This window comes from Hypomesus transpacificus, unplaced genomic scaffold (assembly GCF_021917145.1).
Source record: "Hypomesus transpacificus isolate Combined female unplaced genomic scaffold, fHypTra1 scaffold_188, whole genome shotgun sequence".
Lineage (NCBI taxonomy): Eukaryota > Metazoa > Chordata > Actinopteri > Osmeriformes > Osmeridae > Hypomesus > Hypomesus transpacificus.
The window spans coordinates 14,486-33,643 of NW_025813737.1; the positions used below are offsets into that span (position 1 = coordinate 14,486).

Here is a 19,158-nt window from a genome sequence, read left to right on the forward strand (position 1 = left end):
ATAAGTAATTTAATGCTTGTGATTATGGTTAACTTTCATTTGATGCATGTAACAGATAGGATATAAATGTAACTATTGTACAGTGAAAGGAATACATTCTTATGTTTCTTTCCTGTTTGCACCACAGTCATGGATGAAGATGAAGACCTGGAGCAAGCCATGCTGAACATCTCCCCCTCCAAGATGGTCAAGCAGAGCTGTAAGTGAATGTTCCTTTGTGGGCCTTGTTGTGTGTGACTGAGGACACATTTAAAGCAATATGCTTTTGAACTGCTACTTGACAGCATGTTGTACATCTTTTCATCTCTGCTTTGTCACTAGCTGCTGCCCTGTCTTCGGGTGCATCTTCATCTCCCAGGAATAAGAGACCAGCAGGCCGAGGTCTCTTTGCATATCAGTTGTTGGGACCAAGACATGACTCTTGGTCAATGTTCATGCCACGTTCCTGGCCTTGTTCAATGTTCATGCCACGTTTCTGGCCTTGTTCAATGTTTATGGTGTTCTGCCTTTCAAAACTCCAATCATGAATTTACATCCTCTCCATCGTTGATGGTAAGTGTTTTTTTTCTTATACTCTGCATGATTCCCATTATGAATTTACAGGCTCTTCGTTGAGGGTAAGTGTTATTTGTCTTATACTCTGCATGATGACTGCATGAATGTGCATGCCACCGTTTGCATTGTTTGCTTAACAGGTTTTTGAACAAAATTATTTATTTAGGATTAAAGCTGTTTGATAGTTGCTGACAGATCCAATTGAGAGAAGTTCTTACATGCAAACAAAGCACACATGCAATTTGCCTCTGTCAGTCTGAAATATAACTTTTACACGGTGACTAACTTTGTCCTTTTTTTCAGGATATAAGAATCCATCCGCTGCTCAGTCTAAACTGCCTGGTAACAGACTGGACCCCAGCACTGCTCAAGGTAAAATGATCATGTTCCTAGGACTACATCTGAATCTCTTGCAATTTAAAAACATACTACAAACAATATGTTGTGTTTTGCATGAGCTACTATGTTAGATGTTGAGAATAACATTGTGCTTTCTGTAATAGAAAAGAGTAAACCAGCAGCCACACTCTCCAGACCAGACCAGGGTGATGGACTCACTTCTTTGTTGCCAGGTTAATATTGATGTCTACATGCGCCTAACTAGATACAAGATTTAATCAAACATAACTTACTTACCTCATTTAACTCTTAGCCTGTGATTGAAAGTCATCTCTCACTGCAGTCCCGGTAGCAAAAAGACAGGTTGTGAGCTATATACATATTTTGTCATTAGATCCCCCAGTTCCAGTGAAGGCTCCAGTGCCAGTTCCGCCCGAGTTGCTTGCACTGGGCCTGTGTACAGAGTCAGCAAACACTGCTATCTCAAAAGGTATGAGTCACTATTATTTAATAATATAATTACTTGAAAGTATTTAAAAATATTTTATATGTTTAAAAATCTATGTATTTAGTCTGTTGTTTACAGAATGTAGTTGCTCATCATTATCATCTGTCATCCTGCAGCCTCTCCCCGACTGGCTCCTGTGCTGTCTGCAGCCACCATGCCACCGCACTCTGCTCCATCTCCTGCCACGTCTGCTGCTGTCGCTCTACCCTGTCCTGTTCCAGCCGCAGCTGGTGCGCTACCTACCCCAGCTCCGTCTACCATCCCACCACCACTCCATAGGAAGGACCAAGACGTCAGCCAGTGGAACTGCTCCCAAAACCAGAAGATGTGGATGAAAACGGAGATGGAATCTTTGGGACTTTGGCCAGGATCTCGACCTGTACGACATCTGATGGGTATGATCTCCTTGTGGCGTCATCCACCCCAACCAGAACTCATAGATCCAGTCTATGATATGCCATCTCCCAAGTACTTCCAGCTACATCCATTTTTCATTTGGAAACCGGAGCATGCAATTATGGAGAGAGTGAGGAACAATTACATTTTACCCTGCCTCTACGGCTGCTCCACTCCCCATGTGGTTTCGGCAGGAGTTGGGCGACCCCGGGTCATTATTGGGACCAGCGGCCAGTACTACATCTTGGCCTCTCGGCTGAACTGCAAAACATGCAAGAGGTACTGGTTCGCTGACAAACCCCAGTGGATGGAAATGCTGCCACAACTCTTCTGCAACATCCTGCCAGCATTTCTCACCCACAAAAAAGCCATCTGCAAAACGGTAATGGATGAGCTATGTCGCACAGGGAGGTCGGCCACAGACATGGCAAATCAGCTGAATGAGGCTCTGCACCTACGGTACGAGAGGGCACACCTTGCCTATCTGTTGACTGTACAGAATGTGCAGGATGGTGACTCCGGCCTGTATGGGCAGAAGACCATCACAGGCACCATGCGGAAGGACAACACCCCTGATCCCTTTGGTACCTACGACTTGACCAATGGCTGGTGTGGGGTAGCCATCAGTCCCCGCTACCTAGTAGACTGCCTCGTACATGAGTACCACCGTAAGGAGAAGACCCTCACTCTTGTCCTGCAAGGCACTTTTGGGCAGGTCATTCGAGCTGACCACACACGGAAGGTGGCCCGGAAGGTGGTGCTCTCATCCGGAACCATGTCCTCGTGATGAATGAGAACTGGATGATCCTGTCCTGGGTGATGCTTCAGTCAGAGAGTGACCGGTCGCTGGAACCCATGTACGAGGGGCTGTCTCATCGCTACGACTCAGCTGGACTGCCGAAGGCAAAGTACCAGTGGGTGGACAGGTAAAAGCCAGATCACAGCTTTTGTATTCAATTTTACACAGGACAGAAACATTTAGCAAAATATAATATACTATATAGTTACAGGGGATTGTATGCAGGTGACATAGAAACTCAAAGCCTATCATTAATTTGTGTTTTTCTCTCTCTCTCTCTCACTGTGTGAGCAGGGACTGCTGTGCTGATTTCCGGATCCCAAACCTTGACCCCCAGGAGCACCTCCACTGGGATTCATGGAAAACCACGGAAGCTGTGGTGACGGGGGCAACATCTGGGAACCTGACCAACTCATGTGCCTCCCGGGGAAAGTACAGCAGCGACATCACTGTCAAACTGGACCTTTTCCATTGCATGCGGCGGTTCTCAAGGGAGTGCGTGTCAGAGCACCATACACTCCACAGCACTTTCTGCCGGTTCCTCAGTGCTGCATTCTGTGTGGTGGACCAGACTGACCTGCAGAGGCTGACGGAGGCATACGCCTTCTGTGGGATCAGGCCTGCCAATCCCACAAAGCAGCATATCCGGGAACACTGCCGGACCAAGGTACTTTTGAATGTTCATAACATTAATAATGCTTGTTATGTTATAACATAAATAAGAAAAATACGTAATTTAATTTCTGTATTCCGTTAATGCATATGAAATCATCTGTAATCCTTTTTTCAATTGTAAGGTACCACAACCTACAGAGCTGCTGGAGAGAGTGGAGAGCGTCCTCAAACAGTTCTTCCTAGAGACAGATCCCAATGGTGTCTACCTCTTCAAGCCGTCCATGCTAAAGCTGTGGAGACTCCAGAGGGTGCACATCCTGAGAGGCTGCCTGAGTGATCCAGAAGAGGAGGACGGGATCCTTTACAGACACGGAGGAACAGTGCAGCTCAACCACGTCAAGGGTGAAGGAGCAGCTGTCCCAGTGTGGATCCCTGTGAGAGGCACCTCCCAACAGGAGGGTTTCCATGCGCATCAGGCACGGTGGATCACAGGCAACTGTGTTTCCTCCGAGCTCTTCCAGGCTCAAGGCATGATGGGCATGGCACGGTGGAACTTTCAGAGATTGGTGGATCTGAAGTTACCGGACGTGAAGCTACCTGCAGTCTTTGACCCAGTGCTCATCATGCAGCTGAACGTGGCATCGGAGAGGGTGACCGGCCATGCCAAATACCCTGCACTGCAGTTGAGCCACAGAGACACAGGGGAGAGATTTGGCCTGCAGTATGTGGAGCCAGGCTGTCGCCCTGTGCCTCTGGACTGGTTCAAGAACAGGTCCCAGGGGGCTGATGAAGAGGGAGCTGAGGAAGAGGAGGCTGACCGGGTGGTCGCCGACCAGCCCTTCATCACGCCAGAAGACAATGTAAGTTGCATTGATAGCACTTTGTAATTTACCCTTTCAAACTTACACAGGTTATACCTGCAGACTAAGCACACATGTTTAAATAATTGAAATGCATGTACTTCCTCTGTTGCAGGATGACGTCTTTGGTGAGGCTTCTGGAGTCTTGCCCCAGACCACAGTCCAGCCAGTCCAATCAACCTCCACTCAAGGTAATTTTGCAAATATCCCTCATTTTACACATCTGCTAGTAAAATGTGAATGAGATGCAACACTCAAGTTGCACTGATGCTTGATAGAGCAAGATTTTATATTTATTATGTGTTATTTCTACTTGTCTTCAGGTCTGCCAACGACACCTGCACTGCCCATCACAGCAAACCCGCGTGCTGCTCGCACAATGTCCATCAAGGCAGGCGGGCTTCTGTACGTCTTGGACCATTCCCGGTGGACAGAGGCCATGAAGGAGGTCATCGACGGCCTCATAGGAATCCACCAAGGGTCGAAGGATTTCCTGCAGAGGGTGGACAGTGACTACGCTGGCTTGGTGCAGGCTGCTTCCCGTGATCCCAATAGCCTGTTGCATCCAACAACAAAGCAACACATTTCACAGTATGTGAAGCATTGGGCAAAGCGGACCAACGCCAGCACGTCCCTGAACACCAGCCCAGAGAAACTTCTGGAGACGCAGCAGCTGTGGCAGCACCTGACGGCAGAGAGTGAGACCAAGAGCGTGCCGGTGGTGACCATACCACCCGCTGCGGTCAATCCACCTGGGAGAGATCCCCAGGAGGCCCCTCTGACCAAGGCTGCTATCGAGGACATGGTGCGGGACATAGTCCAGAAGCAGACGGCACTGCAACAACAGCAGCAGCAGCAGCTGGGCAAAAAGAAGACGAGGAACTGTCTTGCCTGTGGCCAGCCGAAGTCGCGATACCAGGGAGACGGTTCCTCCATCCACCTCTTCTACCAGTCTGGGGAGGTCAAGTACTTTTACTGCTCACAAAGAGTCCACAAGCTCTATGCAGCAGAAGGCCTGAATGACCCCAGAATGCCGTTTGAGGACTTTGCGGACACCCCTTTCTTTGGGAAAGAGCTTGAGGCAGCCAAGCTCAGGTCAGCAGAGGCACGGAGGTTGGCTGATCTGCGGGGGAAACGGAGGGCGGCAGAACAGCAGCCCACCGGTCGGCTCTGCAAGTTCTGCCGCAAGCCCATCAAGCAGGGGCCAGAAAGCCCCCATGTGTACCATTCGTTCCGGGGTGTGGCGGGCAGGTACATTTACTGTCCTACCAGGGTGCTGTCCCTGTACAAGGCAGACGGAATGAATGCTGAAATGACCTGGGGGGAGTTTCAACAATCAGCCTTCTACAAGGCAGAGAAGAAGAGGTGGGCTGAGGAGAAGGGGAAGTAGGCAAACTGTACATAAAAATTGTTGTAAATAGTTCAAATAAATAATATGACTGTTTTGCACTTAATCTAGGTTATTTGTACAAGCCTTGATTACATGTTCCAATAAATGGCCAAAATAAGATTGTGTGTTCATCTCAGTTATTTGTATCACAATTAATCATCAAATAAATGTTCATGATGTATGAAAATGGAGATGGATCAGACTATTGATTACCATTGACCCCTTAAGACTCATCTGTACAAATGTCTTCATTTAGTGGCTCAAACAAATCCAGGCAACTGGTTACACTGAAAATAAATCCCCAATATTAGAGGTTTTTACCAGAATATATTTTTTTTATATTCCATCAAAACCAGACAATATACAAACAATGAAAATAGTGCCAACGGACAATACACAATCTTGTTAATAAACAAGGCTGAATACAATTATGATGTATTTGTAATGTACAATACTGCAATTTTAGATGTAGATTAGAGGCATCTCAGTATGGCCTTTTACATTGGTTTGATATATAGCAGATAACCAGTGCCACTATATTGTATCATTGAAAGAAGTACAATAAATCATTTGTAATAAACATCGTCGTGACTGGGATTCGACACGAGTACCCCAATTTTTCCCTTTACAGGTACAGGCGTCTGCCCGCCGCGTGGAAGGCAGCTATGCTTGCCACTATACCACCAATGCCCACAACATCCTCCATGATCGCACAGTATTTCGAGCCACGGTTCGATTTTTCACACCACCTACTGACGTCCAACTAGTAAGAGATTGCCATAAACCTGGTTTATACTTCTGTCGAGTTTGGAACACTTGGCCTAATCCGGATGTGCTCGACCGTCACAAGAGACGAAATGCCTCTCACACTTTGTATTGTCTGGTGATGGAGCCACTATACCTACGATGCCCCAAGAAAGCATCAACGACAACATGTCGAGCCATAATTCAACTTTCAAACCCACTTACTGACTTGAAAGCAACGAGACGGCATTATCACCCTACAAAAATGGCAGCAGTCGGATTCTAACCCACGCCTCCGGAGAGACTGGAGCCTAAATCCAGCGCCTTGGACGGCTCGGCCACGCTACCCCGTTGTCAGCTGTTGGCCACCCGAGCTTCTCCCAAAACTGATCGATACTGAACTAGTAACAGATTGCCCTAAACCTGGTTTATACTTCTGTCGAGTTTGGAACACTTGGCCTACTCCGGATGTGTTCGACCGTCACAAGAGACGAAATGCCTCTTCACGGTTTGTATTGTCTGGTGATGGAGCCACTATACCTACGATGCCCCAAGAAAGCATCAACGACAACACAACACGTCGAGCCACAGTTCACCTTTCAAACCCACTTACTGACGTGAAAGCAACGAGACGCCGTTAGCACCCTACAAAACTGGCAGCGGTGGGATTCGAACCCACGCCTCCGGAGAGACTGGAGCCTTAATCCAGCACCTTGGACCGCTCGGCCACGCTACCCCATTGTCAACTGTTGGCCAGCCGAGCTCCAACCGAAGCTGATCGATCGTCCAGGAGCTCACGTGACTAGTCTAATGCCCGCAAGCAGTGGAATGACACCAGATAAAACACATCTTTCTCAAGGTTATGCATTGGCCGGGAATCGAACCCGGGTCAACTGCTTGGAAGGCAGCTATGCTTGCCACTATACCACCAATGCCCACAACATCCTCCATGATCGCACAGCTATTTCGAGCCACGGTTCGATTTTTCACACCACCTACTGACGTCCAACTAGTAAGAGATTGCCATAAACCTGGTTTATACTTCTGTCGAGTTTGGAACACTTGGCCTAATCCGGATGTGCTCGACCGTCACAAGAGACGAAATGCCTCTCACACTTTGTATTGTCTGGTGATGGAGCCACTATACCTACGATGCCCCAAGAAAGCATCAACGACAACATGTCGAGCCATAATTCAACTTTAAAACCCACTTACTGACTTGAAAGCAACGAGACGGCATTATCACCCTACAAAAATGGCAGCAGTCGGATTCTAACCCACGCCTCCGGAGAGACTGGAGCCTAAATCCAGCGCCTTGGACGGCTCGGCCACGCTACCCCGTTGTCAGCTGTTGGCCACCCGAGCTTCTCCCAAAACTGATCGATACTGAACTAGTAACAGATTGCCCTAAACCTGGTTTATACTTCTGTCGAGTTTGGAACACTTGGCCTACTCCGGATGTGTTCGACCGTCACAAGAGACGAAATGCCTCTTCACGGTTTGTATTGTCTGGTGATGGAGCCACTATACCTACGATGCCCCAAGAAAGCATCAACGACAACACAACACAACACGTCGAGCCACAGTTCACCTTTCAAACCCACTTACTGACGTGAAAGCAATGAGACGCCGTTAGCACCCTACAAAAGTGGCAGCGGTGGGATTCGAACCCACGCCTCCGGAGAGACTGGAGCCTTAATCCAGCACCTTGGACCGCTCGGCCACGCTACCCCGTTGTCAACTGTTGGCCAGCCGAGCTCCAACCGAAGCTGATCGATCGTCCAGGAGCTCACGTGACTATATCTAATGCCCGCAAGCAGTGGAATGACACCAGATAAAACACATCTTTCTCAAGGTTCTGCATTGGCCGGGAATCGAACCCGGGTCAACTGCTTGGAAGGCAGCTATGCTTGCCACTATACCACCAATGCCCACGACATCCTCCATGATCGCACAGCTTTTCGAGCCACGGTTCGATTTTTCACACCACCTACTGACGTCCAACTAGTAAGAGTTTGCCATAAACCTGGTTTATACTTCTGTCGAGTTTGGAACACTTGGCCTAATCCGGATGTGCTCGACCGTCACAAGAGACGAAATGCCTCTCACACTTTGTATTGTCTGGTGATGGAGCCACTATACCTACGATGCCCCAAGAAAGCATCAACGACAACATGTCGAGCCACAGTTCACCTTTCAAACCCACTTACTGACTTGAAAGCAACGAGACGGCGTTAGCACCCTACAAAAGTGGCAGCGGCGGGATTCGAACCCACGCCTCCGGAGAGACTGGAGCCTAAATCCAGCACCTTGGACCGCTCGGCCACGCTACCCCGTTGTCAGCTGTTGGCCAGCCGAGCTCAAACCGAAGCTGATCGATCGTCCAGGAGCTCACGTGACTATATCTAATGCCCGCAAGCAGTGGAATGACACCAGATAAAACACATCTTTCTCAAGGTTCTGCATTGGCCGGGAATCGAACCCGGGTCAACTGCTTGGAAGGCAGCTATGCTTGCCACTATACCACCAATGCCCACGACATCCTCCATGATCGCACAGCTTTTCGAGCCACGGTTCGATTTTTCACACCACCTACTGACGTCCAACTAGTAAGAGTTTGCCATAAACCTGGTTTATACTTCTGTCGAGTTTGGAACACTTGGCCTAATCCGGATGTGCTCGACCGTCACAAGAGACGAAATGCCTCTCACACTTTGTATTGTCTGGTGATGGAGCCACTATACCTACGATGCCCCAAGAAAGCATCAACGACAACACAACACGTCGAGCCACAGTTCACCTTTCAAACCCACTTACTGACGTGAAAGCAATGAGACGCCGTTAGCACCCTACAAAAGTGGCAGCGGTGGGATTCGAACCCACGCCTCCGGAGAGACTGGAGCCTTAATCCAGCGTCTTGGACCGCTCGGCCACGCTACCCCGTTGTCACCTGTTGGCCAGCCGAGCTCAAACCGAAGCTGATCGATCGTCCAGGAGCTCATGTGACTATATCTAATGCCCGCAAGCAGTGGAATGACACCAGATAAAACACATCTTTCTCGAGGTTCTGCATTGGCCGGGAATCGAACCCGGGTCAACTGCTTGGAAGGCAGCTATGTTTGCCACTATACCACCAATGCCCACGACATCCTCCATGATCGCACAGCTTTTCGAGCCACGGTTCGATTTTTCACACCACCTACTGACGTCCAACTAGTAAGAGTTTGCCATAAACCTGGTTTATACTTCTGTCGAGTTTGGAACACTTGGCCTAATCCGGATGTGCTCGACCGTCACAAGAGACGAAATGCCTCTCACACTTTGTATTGTCTGGTGATGGAGCCACTATACCTACGATGCCCCAAGAAAGCATCAACGACAACACAACACAACACGTCGAGCCACAGTTCACCTTTCAAACCCACTTACTGACGTGAAAGCAATGAGACGCCGTTAGCACCCTACAAAAGTGGCAGCGGTGGGATTCGAAACCATGCCTCCGGAGAGACTGGAGCCTAAATCCAGCACCTTGGACCGCTCGGCCACGCTACCCCGTTGTCAACTGTTGGCCAGCCGAGCTCCAACCGAAGCTGATCGATCGTCCAGGAGCTCACGTGACTAGTCTAATGCCCGCAAGCAGTGGAATGACACCAGATAAAACACATCTTTCTCAAGGTTCTGCATTGGCCGGAAATCGAACCCAGGTCAACTGCTTGGAAGGCAGCTATGCTTGCCACTATACCACCAATGCCCACGACATCCTCCATGATCGCACAGCTTTTCGAGCCACGGTTCGATTTTTCACACCACCTACTGACGTCCAACTAGTAAGAGATTGCCATAAACCTGGTTTATACTTCTGTCGAGTTTGGAACACTTGGCCTAATCCGGATGTGCTCGACCGTCACAAGAGACGAAATGCCTCTCACACTTTGTATTGTCTGGTGATGGAGCCACTATACCTACGATGCCCCAAGAAAGCATCAACGACAACACATCGAGACACAGTTCACCTTTCAAACCCACTTACTGACGTGAAAGCAATGAGACGCCGTTAGCACCCTACTAAAGTGGCAGCGGTGGGATTCGAACCCACGCCTCCGGAGAGACTGGAGCCTTAATCCAGCGCTTTGGACCGCTCGGCCACGCTACCCCGTTGTCAGCTGTTGGCCAGCCGAGCTCAAACCGAAGCTGATCGATCGTCCAGGAGCTCACGTGACTATATCTAATGCCCGCAAGCAGTGGAATGACACCAGATAAAACACATCTTTCTCAAGGTTCTGCATTGGCCGGGAATCGAACCCGGGTCAACTGCTTGGAAGGCAGCTATGCTTGCCACTATACCACCAATGCCCACAACATCCTCCATGATCGCACAGCTTTTCGAGCCACGGTTCGATTTTTCACACCACCTACTGACGTCCAACTAGTAAGAGTTTGCCATAAACCTGGTTTATACTTCTGTCGAGTTTGGAACACTTGGCCTAATCCGGATGTGCTCGACCGTCACAAGAGACGAAATGCCTCTCACACTTTGTATTGTCTGGTGATGGAGCCACTATACCTACGATGCCCCAAGAAAGCATCAACGACAACATGTCGAGCCACAGTTCACCTTTCAAACCCACTTACTGACTTGAAAGCAACGAGACGGCGTTAGCACCCTACAAAACTGGCAGCGGTGGGATTCGAACCCACGCCTCCGGAGAGACTGGAGCCTAAATCCAGCACCTTGGACCGCTCGGCCACGCTACCCCCCGTTGTCAACTGTTGGCCAGCCGAGCTCCAACCGAAGCTGATCGATCGTCCAGGAGCTCACGTGACTAGTAAAATGCCTGCAAGCAGTGGAATGACACCAGATAAAACACATCTTTCTCAAGGTTCTGCATTGGCCGGGAATCTAACCCGGGTCAACTGCTTGGAACGCAGCTATGCTTGACACTATACCACCAATGCCCACGACATCCTCCATGATCGCACAGCATTTCGAGCCACGGTTCGACTTTTCACACCACCTACTGACGTCCAACTAGTAAGAGATTACCATAAACCTGGTTTATACTTCTGTCGAGTTTGGAACACTTGGCCTACTCCGGATGTGTTCGACCTTCACAAGAGACGAAATGCCTCTTCACGGTTTGTATTGTCTGGTGATGGAGCCACTATACCTACGATGCCCCAAGAAAGCATCAACGACAACACAACACAACGAGCCACAGTTCACCTTTCAAACCCACTTACTGACGTGAAAGCAATGAGACGCCGTTAGCACCCTACAAAAGTGGCAGCGGTGGGATTCGAACCCACGCCTCCGGAGAGACTGGAGCCTTAATCCAGCGCCTTGGTGTTGGAGAAATTGAAGATGTAACACATTTATCCTGTATAAGAATGATTCTGTGTTCAGCATTCCTTGTGTGTAGAGAGAAGCCTACCCCCAAATCTGGACTTTGGGTAACATGAGGCATACGTAAACAAGGTGACCTGGGCTGACCACTCTCTCTTACTGAAGAGGCCCTAAAAGATGTCTGGCCTTATCTGTGTTGGGTGAATCATGTGGTCAAGCTTACAGGGGTCAAAAGGCACACACACGCACACACTCAAGCACGCACACACTCAAACACGCACGCACACACGCGCGCGCCAGGTCTATGCAAGGAGCCAATGAAGAAGAGCAATGGAACATTTGCATGCCTTTGTCTTAACCAATGACTGTAAAGGGCGGTTCTGCTTAAATAGCTAGCTAGCGCAACATGCTAGCGGACAAACTTGTAGCACAATGGGGTGTGATGTTTTGTCTCCTTGTGGGCCGGCCACAAGCAATAAAGCTTTCTTAAACTTGTTCACCGACTGACTGTGCAATGCTTGATAGATTAATACTTCTGACACAATGGTCCTTCGAGCCGGATTCCAACATCCATTCCACCATCCAGAACCCAAGAACCAAGAACTAAAATCGTGCAGACGTGCATGACAATGGAGAACCTCGCAGCAAAAATGGCTGTTTAAAAAGAGGCCAGTTTTTTGGGGGGGGAGGGGATGGTGGAAAGGTGACGGATTTCTGGACTAGCTAAGAGGCACAGCTTTCGATGGACAAGGTAAGAATGAAATTGTATATATATATAGTCGAATTTTGTGCTCCAAATTGATTTTTAAAAAAACTCCATAGTGTAGTTATTAAAGCACTCTGGTCCCTATCAGCTAAGACCTGTTGGAAACCCAGTGCAGCGATTGGGGTGTCATATTTACTGAGACCCGTGATCTGTGACGCATTGGGAGCAGATAGATCGGTGAAGTAAATAGACTGTATGTTTTGCTAAGAAATGGAACAGAATCAGTTACGGCCTGACCGACCAGAACTGAGATATTTGAAATATATCTGAGTTTGGTGGTAGTTAAATACCTAACCAAATGGAAAGATTATTGCTGATTTCTGTGGGAATGCCATTGCAGTAAAACAGAGTTGGATGAAATACTCCGCTGTGAAGTCGTGAACTAAACTCACAATGGATCCTGACCTGTAAATGTATATTGGTTGAAATTGACATAATAACTGATTGTTATTGCTGATGAATTGGGAATTGTAATCTACACATGGTAAAGGCGTTTGACATGCCATTAGAGAGTGGAGTTCTACATAAGTGCGTTTATTGTTGCTGAAATGTGTTTGTTTTGATAGATCTGGGTCTGGTGGTAGACACGTGCCTTACAAACATGTGTTATTAAATCCTAGCCAAACGAACAGGTTGAAAAGGCCTGGGCGACCAGGACTCAGATGTATGTGTGAACATAAGATAGGACTTTTCAGTGTACAATGCAGAATTTGGACTCTCGATTTTTAAGTTAAAGATAAATTAGACGTGCAGTTCTATCATCTACATTTGCTTAATTCAGATCCAGTTGTGAGATGGTGCAGGCTAATCACAGAAGCCACGTTTACTAACATATGGCGCCGGGGGTACCGGGAACAGCGTAGTAACCTATTTTGCTAAATTCTGTAGAAAGCCATTGAGGTAAATGGGCCGTCCACAGTCGCTGTGAGAAGACTACAGGATTAAATGACTCCGTGCGCACGTAAAAGATAGTACTACATTAGTCGACGAGGACTAATTATATTAGTCGATGAGGACTAATTGTATAATTGTATAAACCGCGGACCTATTGTGTATATATAACCATGGTTAATTGTTTTAAAAGTTGTACAGAGGAATTGTGAAATGCTTAGAAATATGGAAACCAAAATTCAAGTTCAATGGTGAAATTGAAGTTCCAATTGTTTAAGTTAAAGAGTAGTGAAGAGAATGTGGTAATTTTTGTTTCAAATGTGTCTAAAAGAAGGCTGACATGATTCTAGTGAATTTGCCAATCCGCTGTCTGTTGAACAAAGTCTTTTACAAATTGTTGGGATCTGAGAGGAAAAGATCCAAGCTGTGACTTTGTTAGCTAATGGCTAATGGTGAAAACATAGAGAAAGTGCATTTTGCCAGAGATTTTGCTCTGTCCTGAGACCAAGGAGAGTCCAGGAAGTTGAATTTGCAACTATGGCAACAACATTTGTAGCTAACAAACTTGCATACAGACTCAACAGCGATGGCGGCGGGTACAGGCTAGTAAAGGTATTGCAGCTTGACATTTGAGATCCAGATGAGTAACCACATGACGCATGCGCAGACTAATAAGAAATTGAGAGATTGAAAATACGCAAATTTAGAGAAATAGATGAATTTGGAGCGAATTTACACATTAATTTGGTTACTTTTGAAATATATTAAGTGAAGAGTAGCCTATTTTGATACATTTGCTAACAAGGTTTTTGGTTGTTCGAGTACATTTTACATGAGTTTCAGAAATTCCGAGGAAAGGTGGGGGCTAAGAGTCCCGTTACGTTGAAGTTTTGCAAAGGTGATCCCAGAGGGTAATTCTGCATAATTATGTGAGTATTAATGCTGAGAGATGTGTCCGTTTGGAAGAATTCGAAGTTTGGTGGTTAACAAATGCATGATAAACATTTGTTGTAATTCCTAGCCAAACAGGGAGGTTTTTTGAAGCCTTTCCGACCAGAACTTGTATTTAAAAGCGTCATATCTTTGATGTGTTATGGTATTCAATAAGAATGCAGAAATTGAACCCCTGGTTTATAAATTGGTTCCAATACAATCGCAAGAGTTATAGAGCAAAATTAAGTGAATAGAAGGTAAACGCCAACCATCTGTGTTGTTCAAAGAGGGAAAAAAAAAGGTTTTTGCTTGTTCCAGAGTGCGCTGTTTGTTTGATTCGAGTTTGAAGCGGGCGCTGATGGATACAATGTGCTAGATTTGAGTCATTCAAGTAAAAACTAAAAGTAATTAAGTAAGAAGAGTGTTACATTAAACCATATAGGCTACAAACTACAAAATATTCCAATTAAATATCTTAATTTGGAGTTTTTGGTCCGCATAAATTAGATTTGAAGAATTGTCCGTGCATAATGCATGTTGTGGGCGTAATGGCTGGTAAATATAGGAATATTCAAAGGAGTATTCTCTGTATGCTTTGATAAGACTTTTGAGAAGTTAAAGAATAAGGTTTTTGTTTTACGGGCTTATGGTACTCATGTTAAATTGTGAATTTAAAGGTTTAAAAAGAAAAAGGGCGAATTTATATTTTCTTTTGTCTTAAGGACATTAAGACATGGTTGACGTGATTACGGAGCATAATACTGGCATGAGTGACTAAGGTCTGGGAGCAGTTTTAACTGTCCGAACATTGATTTGATGAAACAACATTATGATAACGATAGTTTAAAGCAAATTAAAATGTGGCTCAGAGAATTAGTAGAAGGCTAATTTTGAAATCAAAGGCGAAATTAAGTCAATAATTGCAACCTTGTGTGTTATAGGGAACTTATGGGAAGTTTGCGTTTAGACAGGAAGGTTGTTTTTATTTGGCGAAGGAATGTTTTGTTTAAGGATTTGATTTAATTTGAAATTGTAACTTTAGTAGCTACATCTGATTATAATAACCACTTGCACATCAAATATCCATTGACATGGAATCAATTGGTGGCACTTTTCCAGTTGGGTTATTTTGAAGCTGTGTTTTCACAAATGTTTTATTTTGGTTTGAAGAAATGTATGTAAAACATTATGAGGAAATGATTTGAAAGTTACATAAAAGATTGGTTTAAGAGGTTCATGGAAGGTTATAAAATGAAACAGGAGAACGTTTTGTGGTTGTGAAGAGATGATTGGTTTAAACACTTTGATGTTCTGAAAAGGGAACTATGCATATACTTTAGGTATATGGGAAAACATTTAAAATCAAAATAGTAAAATGTAGGATTTTTAAGAGTTTTGATAAAGGTATTGGATGCAATTTAGTTATGAAATGAGAAAGAGAAAATAACTAAAATGTATTTTTATTTTGAGTTTTATTGTAATTTGGCTTTAAGTTTGATTGCATGTTTTATCAGGAGCCTGACACAATGTTTTGGATAAACAGTTAGGCTGTGATAAGGTTGTATTAATAAATGGTATTAGTGCATAAGGAGGGTTATAATAACCTTTGTTCTGAAATAATTTGGGAAGACTCATAAGTCTGATAAATTGTGGTTATGATGGTTTGTGCTAATTAGCTTGTTTTGGACTGCAGCCAAAGCAAGTTATGAAGTTCTACCTATCTGACCTTTATGGAAAATATATTTGAAAAAAGTTTTGTTAAACGCTACATTGGGAACATTATGTGGTCTATATTTTCATTTGAGAAACATACAGATTGAATTCTGGTTTGGGATAATGACAATGGTTTTATCATATCTTTAACAAAAAGAGGTGTGATTTGGTTAAACAGAGAATTTAAAATGATATCGGTCTTAAACTTACCGGGTTTGAAAGAAAGAAAAGGTTTTTGGAGTGAAAGAAATTAGACTAACAGTTGATTTTGTTTAAAAGGGAACAAAGAAACAGATTTCTAGACATCAGTAATAGGAGTTGAATATCAAATGATGAGGTATTGTCTTGTTATACATGTTTGTTCAACAATGGATAAATAAGAGTTTTGAATAACTTGTGTTGGTTCTACTAGAAGTAATCCAAATTCCTGATGAAGTGGATCAAAAAGTTAACCGATTTTATACAAAATGCTAACTAGAAAAGAGATCTTCTGCTAAATTCTGTTCCAGGTGAAGCAGTAAACCAAAGAGTGGATGAGTCAAACCAGGAGGTTGGGTATTGATTAAAGTTATCAAAAAGAAATAACTGGTCCAGCCCAGGTGGGAGGGACCGTATCAGGTACTACTCACCACACCCACTGCAGTCAAAATAGCAGAGAGGACGTCTTGGATGCATTTGTCACATTGTAAGGAAGGGACATTGATACAGGGACAGATTAGTTACTCACCACAGTCTTGAGGCACAAGTCTGACTACAAAGGGGAGTCATTCTCTTAAAGAACGGCGCGTCTCAAACTCAGTGAAGAAATCAACGGCCAACAGAGACATAGGGTGTAGGCTAAAAAGATAGGAGACAGTAAGCAGGGAAAGGTAGAAAGGATGGGTGACCTATTTCCTCATCCGTAGTATTGTGACCTTCGTGGTACCATATGTAGCTTACTGTTGCTAATATTCATAATAGTCTTCCCTATACTATGGTTTGAAAAGGTGATTGCTCCTGTATGATGCCACTAGTGGAAACAATAAGACAGATAAAGACAACACCGCTGAGACGAGCAAAACGAACTAGTATTAAGAACTGGATTTAATGACTGAAAATTAGTGGTTGGAATGGATAATGTTTACTTTGCTGTTCCCTATGGTTAAAAGATGCAATCTTTTAACCTCAGTGACTATCTACAAGGAAAGATGGCGATTGTGAAAAATGTGTTTGGTCTACTAAAAGTTCATACTGATAACATAGATTTTATTTTTCTGGGAATGCTAAAGCAGATGTGGCAGCAAAAGAGGCAGCCATACAGGTGTCTTAACATTAGGAAAGGTATAATGTGGATGAGACTGTCTTGAGAGAAATGCAAGGAGTGTCACAAATGATGGGTTGTGTAAATTCACAGGAGGAACTTATGTTACTGAAGAATCTATTTCGTTATGCTATAATATTGAGCCATGAGATTGATCATGTCTCAACAGGAGGGAATGATAACGAAAGAGTGTTCACAGTATATGGATTTGCAAACTATTCAAGGAAACTTTAAGACAAAACTTTTTTAGCATACTTTGAGAGAGAACAAGATATGCATGAACTTTATTGAGCTAAAGAAATGTAAAGATTCAGGAATGGACCAACGACGAGTCAGTTGCCTTCAACTGACCTCTGTGAGAATGTAATTTTAATTACTGTGTAGTCTACTTTGTTCTGAAATTCGCAGACAGGAGAGAGATGCTGTCTCAATCCAGTGAGAGGTCCCTGACCTAAGGAGACTGGATTGTGGTGACGGATTTGACACGTTAAGTCCTGGAAAATGACCCAAGGTGAACAGGGTCATTCCTGGCTAGTTTCAGAGAGGAAATGGCATGGTACACGTGAGTCAAGCGTGCACTTTGTTTGATGATGGCAAAATAAGGAAAACAGTGCGTTGAGGTTGCCGTTTTGATCAACTAGACTACATTTTCTATGAGAAGATTACACAATCACCATGCACACAATCATGGCATCAGTTTCAGGAAATTGGACTTTGAGAAACAAGGGGAATTGTCTTGAGAATGATGTTCCGTTTTGGATGTTGAAATATGTAGGAACTACATGGTGCTATGACTACAGATATGATTTAACTGTTTAATTGATAACAATGCAAATGTTAAACAGATTCAGAAGTGTTGTTTTAATCTTGAGATACGTAAGAAACTTTTCTGTGGAATAAAATTTAGGTACAAACACTCCTATCATGATACGTTCTACCAGTTATGTAAAGATGTCCAGTTGATATGTTATGTTCCAGGGCAGAAGTTTGAATGTTTTGAGAACAGTTATTGACTGTCGGAAGAGGAGATAACAATACTGTGACCATGATACTACAATACTTCATTTATATGACTTGATTAAGTATTATTTGGGAGTTGCATTAAAGCTTGATGTTTTGCTTTTGAGAAACTTGGTTGCATCACAGAAAGTTGATATTAATTTGAAAACAGAAATTGAGAACATGTAAGGAGATTTCAGGAGATGTGCAAAAGTGATCTTTTATCATGAAGAGGTTGTAAAAGAGTTAGCAGGAGGCTGGAGAGAAATGTCTGTTGATTTAGAGTCCTGACTGCGCTGTAGGAGATCACCTTCGGGGGAGGGTGAGCTTCTTTTGCCATCTATAAAATGGAGATAAGTTGTGGGAGAGTGCATTTGGAGACAGAATCTGGGGTGACTTAAGGGTTAAACAGGTTTTTGTTTGGTTAACTGAGGTTTATGACTCCCTGACTTGGACAGAAATGCTTATCACCTAACCTGGAGAGGAAGAGCACAATCAGGGCCTGTCTTAGAAAAACCTGACTGACAGTCTACTGAATGTTTGATGGTTTTAGAGATGACCAGGTAGACAACAAGTAGGCATGTTCTTATATCCTGATAATTTCTGTATTGAATTCTTTGTTGCAATCTTTGTTTCTATTTGATTTTGTGTGAAGGAGATCTGAGATGAGGTCCAACTCATCAGACGTCAAATGACCATTCTGCTAAGTGATGACGGGTTTTACCCAATACCATGGGCTACCGTCATGTCCAAGCATTCACACTGCTAGACTATAATGCTGTGTAGTCTTATTGAATATTACACATTTTTTATTTTATGAATTATTTTTATTTTATGTATTTTTGATTTTATTGACTGTGTGTAGGCGTGGCTTTGGAATGACACATTTTATTCAGGATAAACAGGAGGGATATGTTGGAGAAATTGAAGATGTAACACATTTATCCTGTATAAGAATGATTCTGTGTTCAGCATTCCTTGTGTGTAGAGAGAAGCCTACCCCCAA

The 19,158-nt window shown here is 44.5% G+C and overlaps 1 protein-coding gene and 11 non-coding genes across 12 annotated transcripts; 1 reads left to right on the forward strand and 11 right to left on the reverse strand.

Annotated features, from left to right (window-relative positions):
- Window positions 1-1,347: 1,347 nt before the first annotated feature.
- Window positions 1,348-5,462, forward strand: LOC124489260. Its single transcript, XM_047051962.1, has 7 exons — window positions 1,348-1,384; window positions 1,519-2,466; window positions 2,553-2,724; window positions 2,892-3,264; window positions 3,395-4,072; window positions 4,188-4,263; window positions 4,396-5,462. Exons 2-7 carry the CDS (start codon window positions 1,557-1,559, stop codon window positions 5,460-5,462), a joined length of 3,276 nt encoding a protein of 1,091 aa, XP_046907918.1. The 5' UTR covers window positions 1,348-1,384; window positions 1,519-1,556.
- Window positions 5,463-6,860: 1,398 nt separating this feature from the next.
- On the reverse strand, window positions 6,861-6,942 carry trnal-aag. Its single transcript has one exon. It is a non-coding gene; the product is annotated as a tRNA-Leu (tRNA).
- Window positions 6,943-7,069: 127 nt separating this feature from the next.
- On the reverse strand, window positions 7,070-7,141 carry trnag-ucc. Its single transcript has one exon. It is a non-coding gene; the product is annotated as a tRNA-Gly (tRNA).
- Window positions 7,142-7,855: 714 nt separating this feature from the next.
- On the reverse strand, window positions 7,856-7,937 carry trnal-aag. The gene has a single exon. It is a non-coding gene; the product is annotated as a tRNA-Leu (tRNA).
- Window positions 7,938-8,065: 128 nt separating this feature from the next.
- On the reverse strand, window positions 8,066-8,137 carry trnag-ucc. Its single transcript has one exon. It is a non-coding gene; the product is annotated as a tRNA-Gly (tRNA).
- A 320-nt stretch (window positions 8,138-8,457) lies between these two features.
- On the reverse strand, window positions 8,458-8,539 carry trnal-uag. The gene has a single exon. It is a non-coding gene; the product is annotated as a tRNA-Leu (tRNA).
- Window positions 8,540-8,667: 128 nt separating this feature from the next.
- trnag-ucc lies at window positions 8,668-8,739 on the reverse strand. The gene has a single exon. It is a non-coding gene; the product is annotated as a tRNA-Gly (tRNA).
- A 325-nt stretch (window positions 8,740-9,064) lies between these two features.
- On the reverse strand, window positions 9,065-9,146 carry trnal-aag. Its single transcript has one exon. It is a non-coding gene; the product is annotated as a tRNA-Leu (tRNA).
- Window positions 9,147-9,274: 128 nt separating this feature from the next.
- trnag-ucc lies at window positions 9,275-9,346 on the reverse strand. The gene has a single exon. It is a non-coding gene; the product is annotated as a tRNA-Gly (tRNA).
- Window positions 9,347-10,277: 931 nt separating this feature from the next.
- On the reverse strand, window positions 10,278-10,359 carry trnal-aag. Its single transcript has one exon. It is a non-coding gene; the product is annotated as a tRNA-Leu (tRNA).
- A 128-nt stretch (window positions 10,360-10,487) lies between these two features.
- Window positions 10,488-10,559, reverse strand: trnag-ucc. The gene has a single exon. It is a non-coding gene; the product is annotated as a tRNA-Gly (tRNA).
- A 320-nt stretch (window positions 10,560-10,879) lies between these two features.
- On the reverse strand, window positions 10,880-10,961 carry trnal-uag. The gene has a single exon. It is a non-coding gene; the product is annotated as a tRNA-Leu (tRNA).
- Between the last annotated feature and the right edge of the window lie 8,197 nt (window positions 10,962-19,158).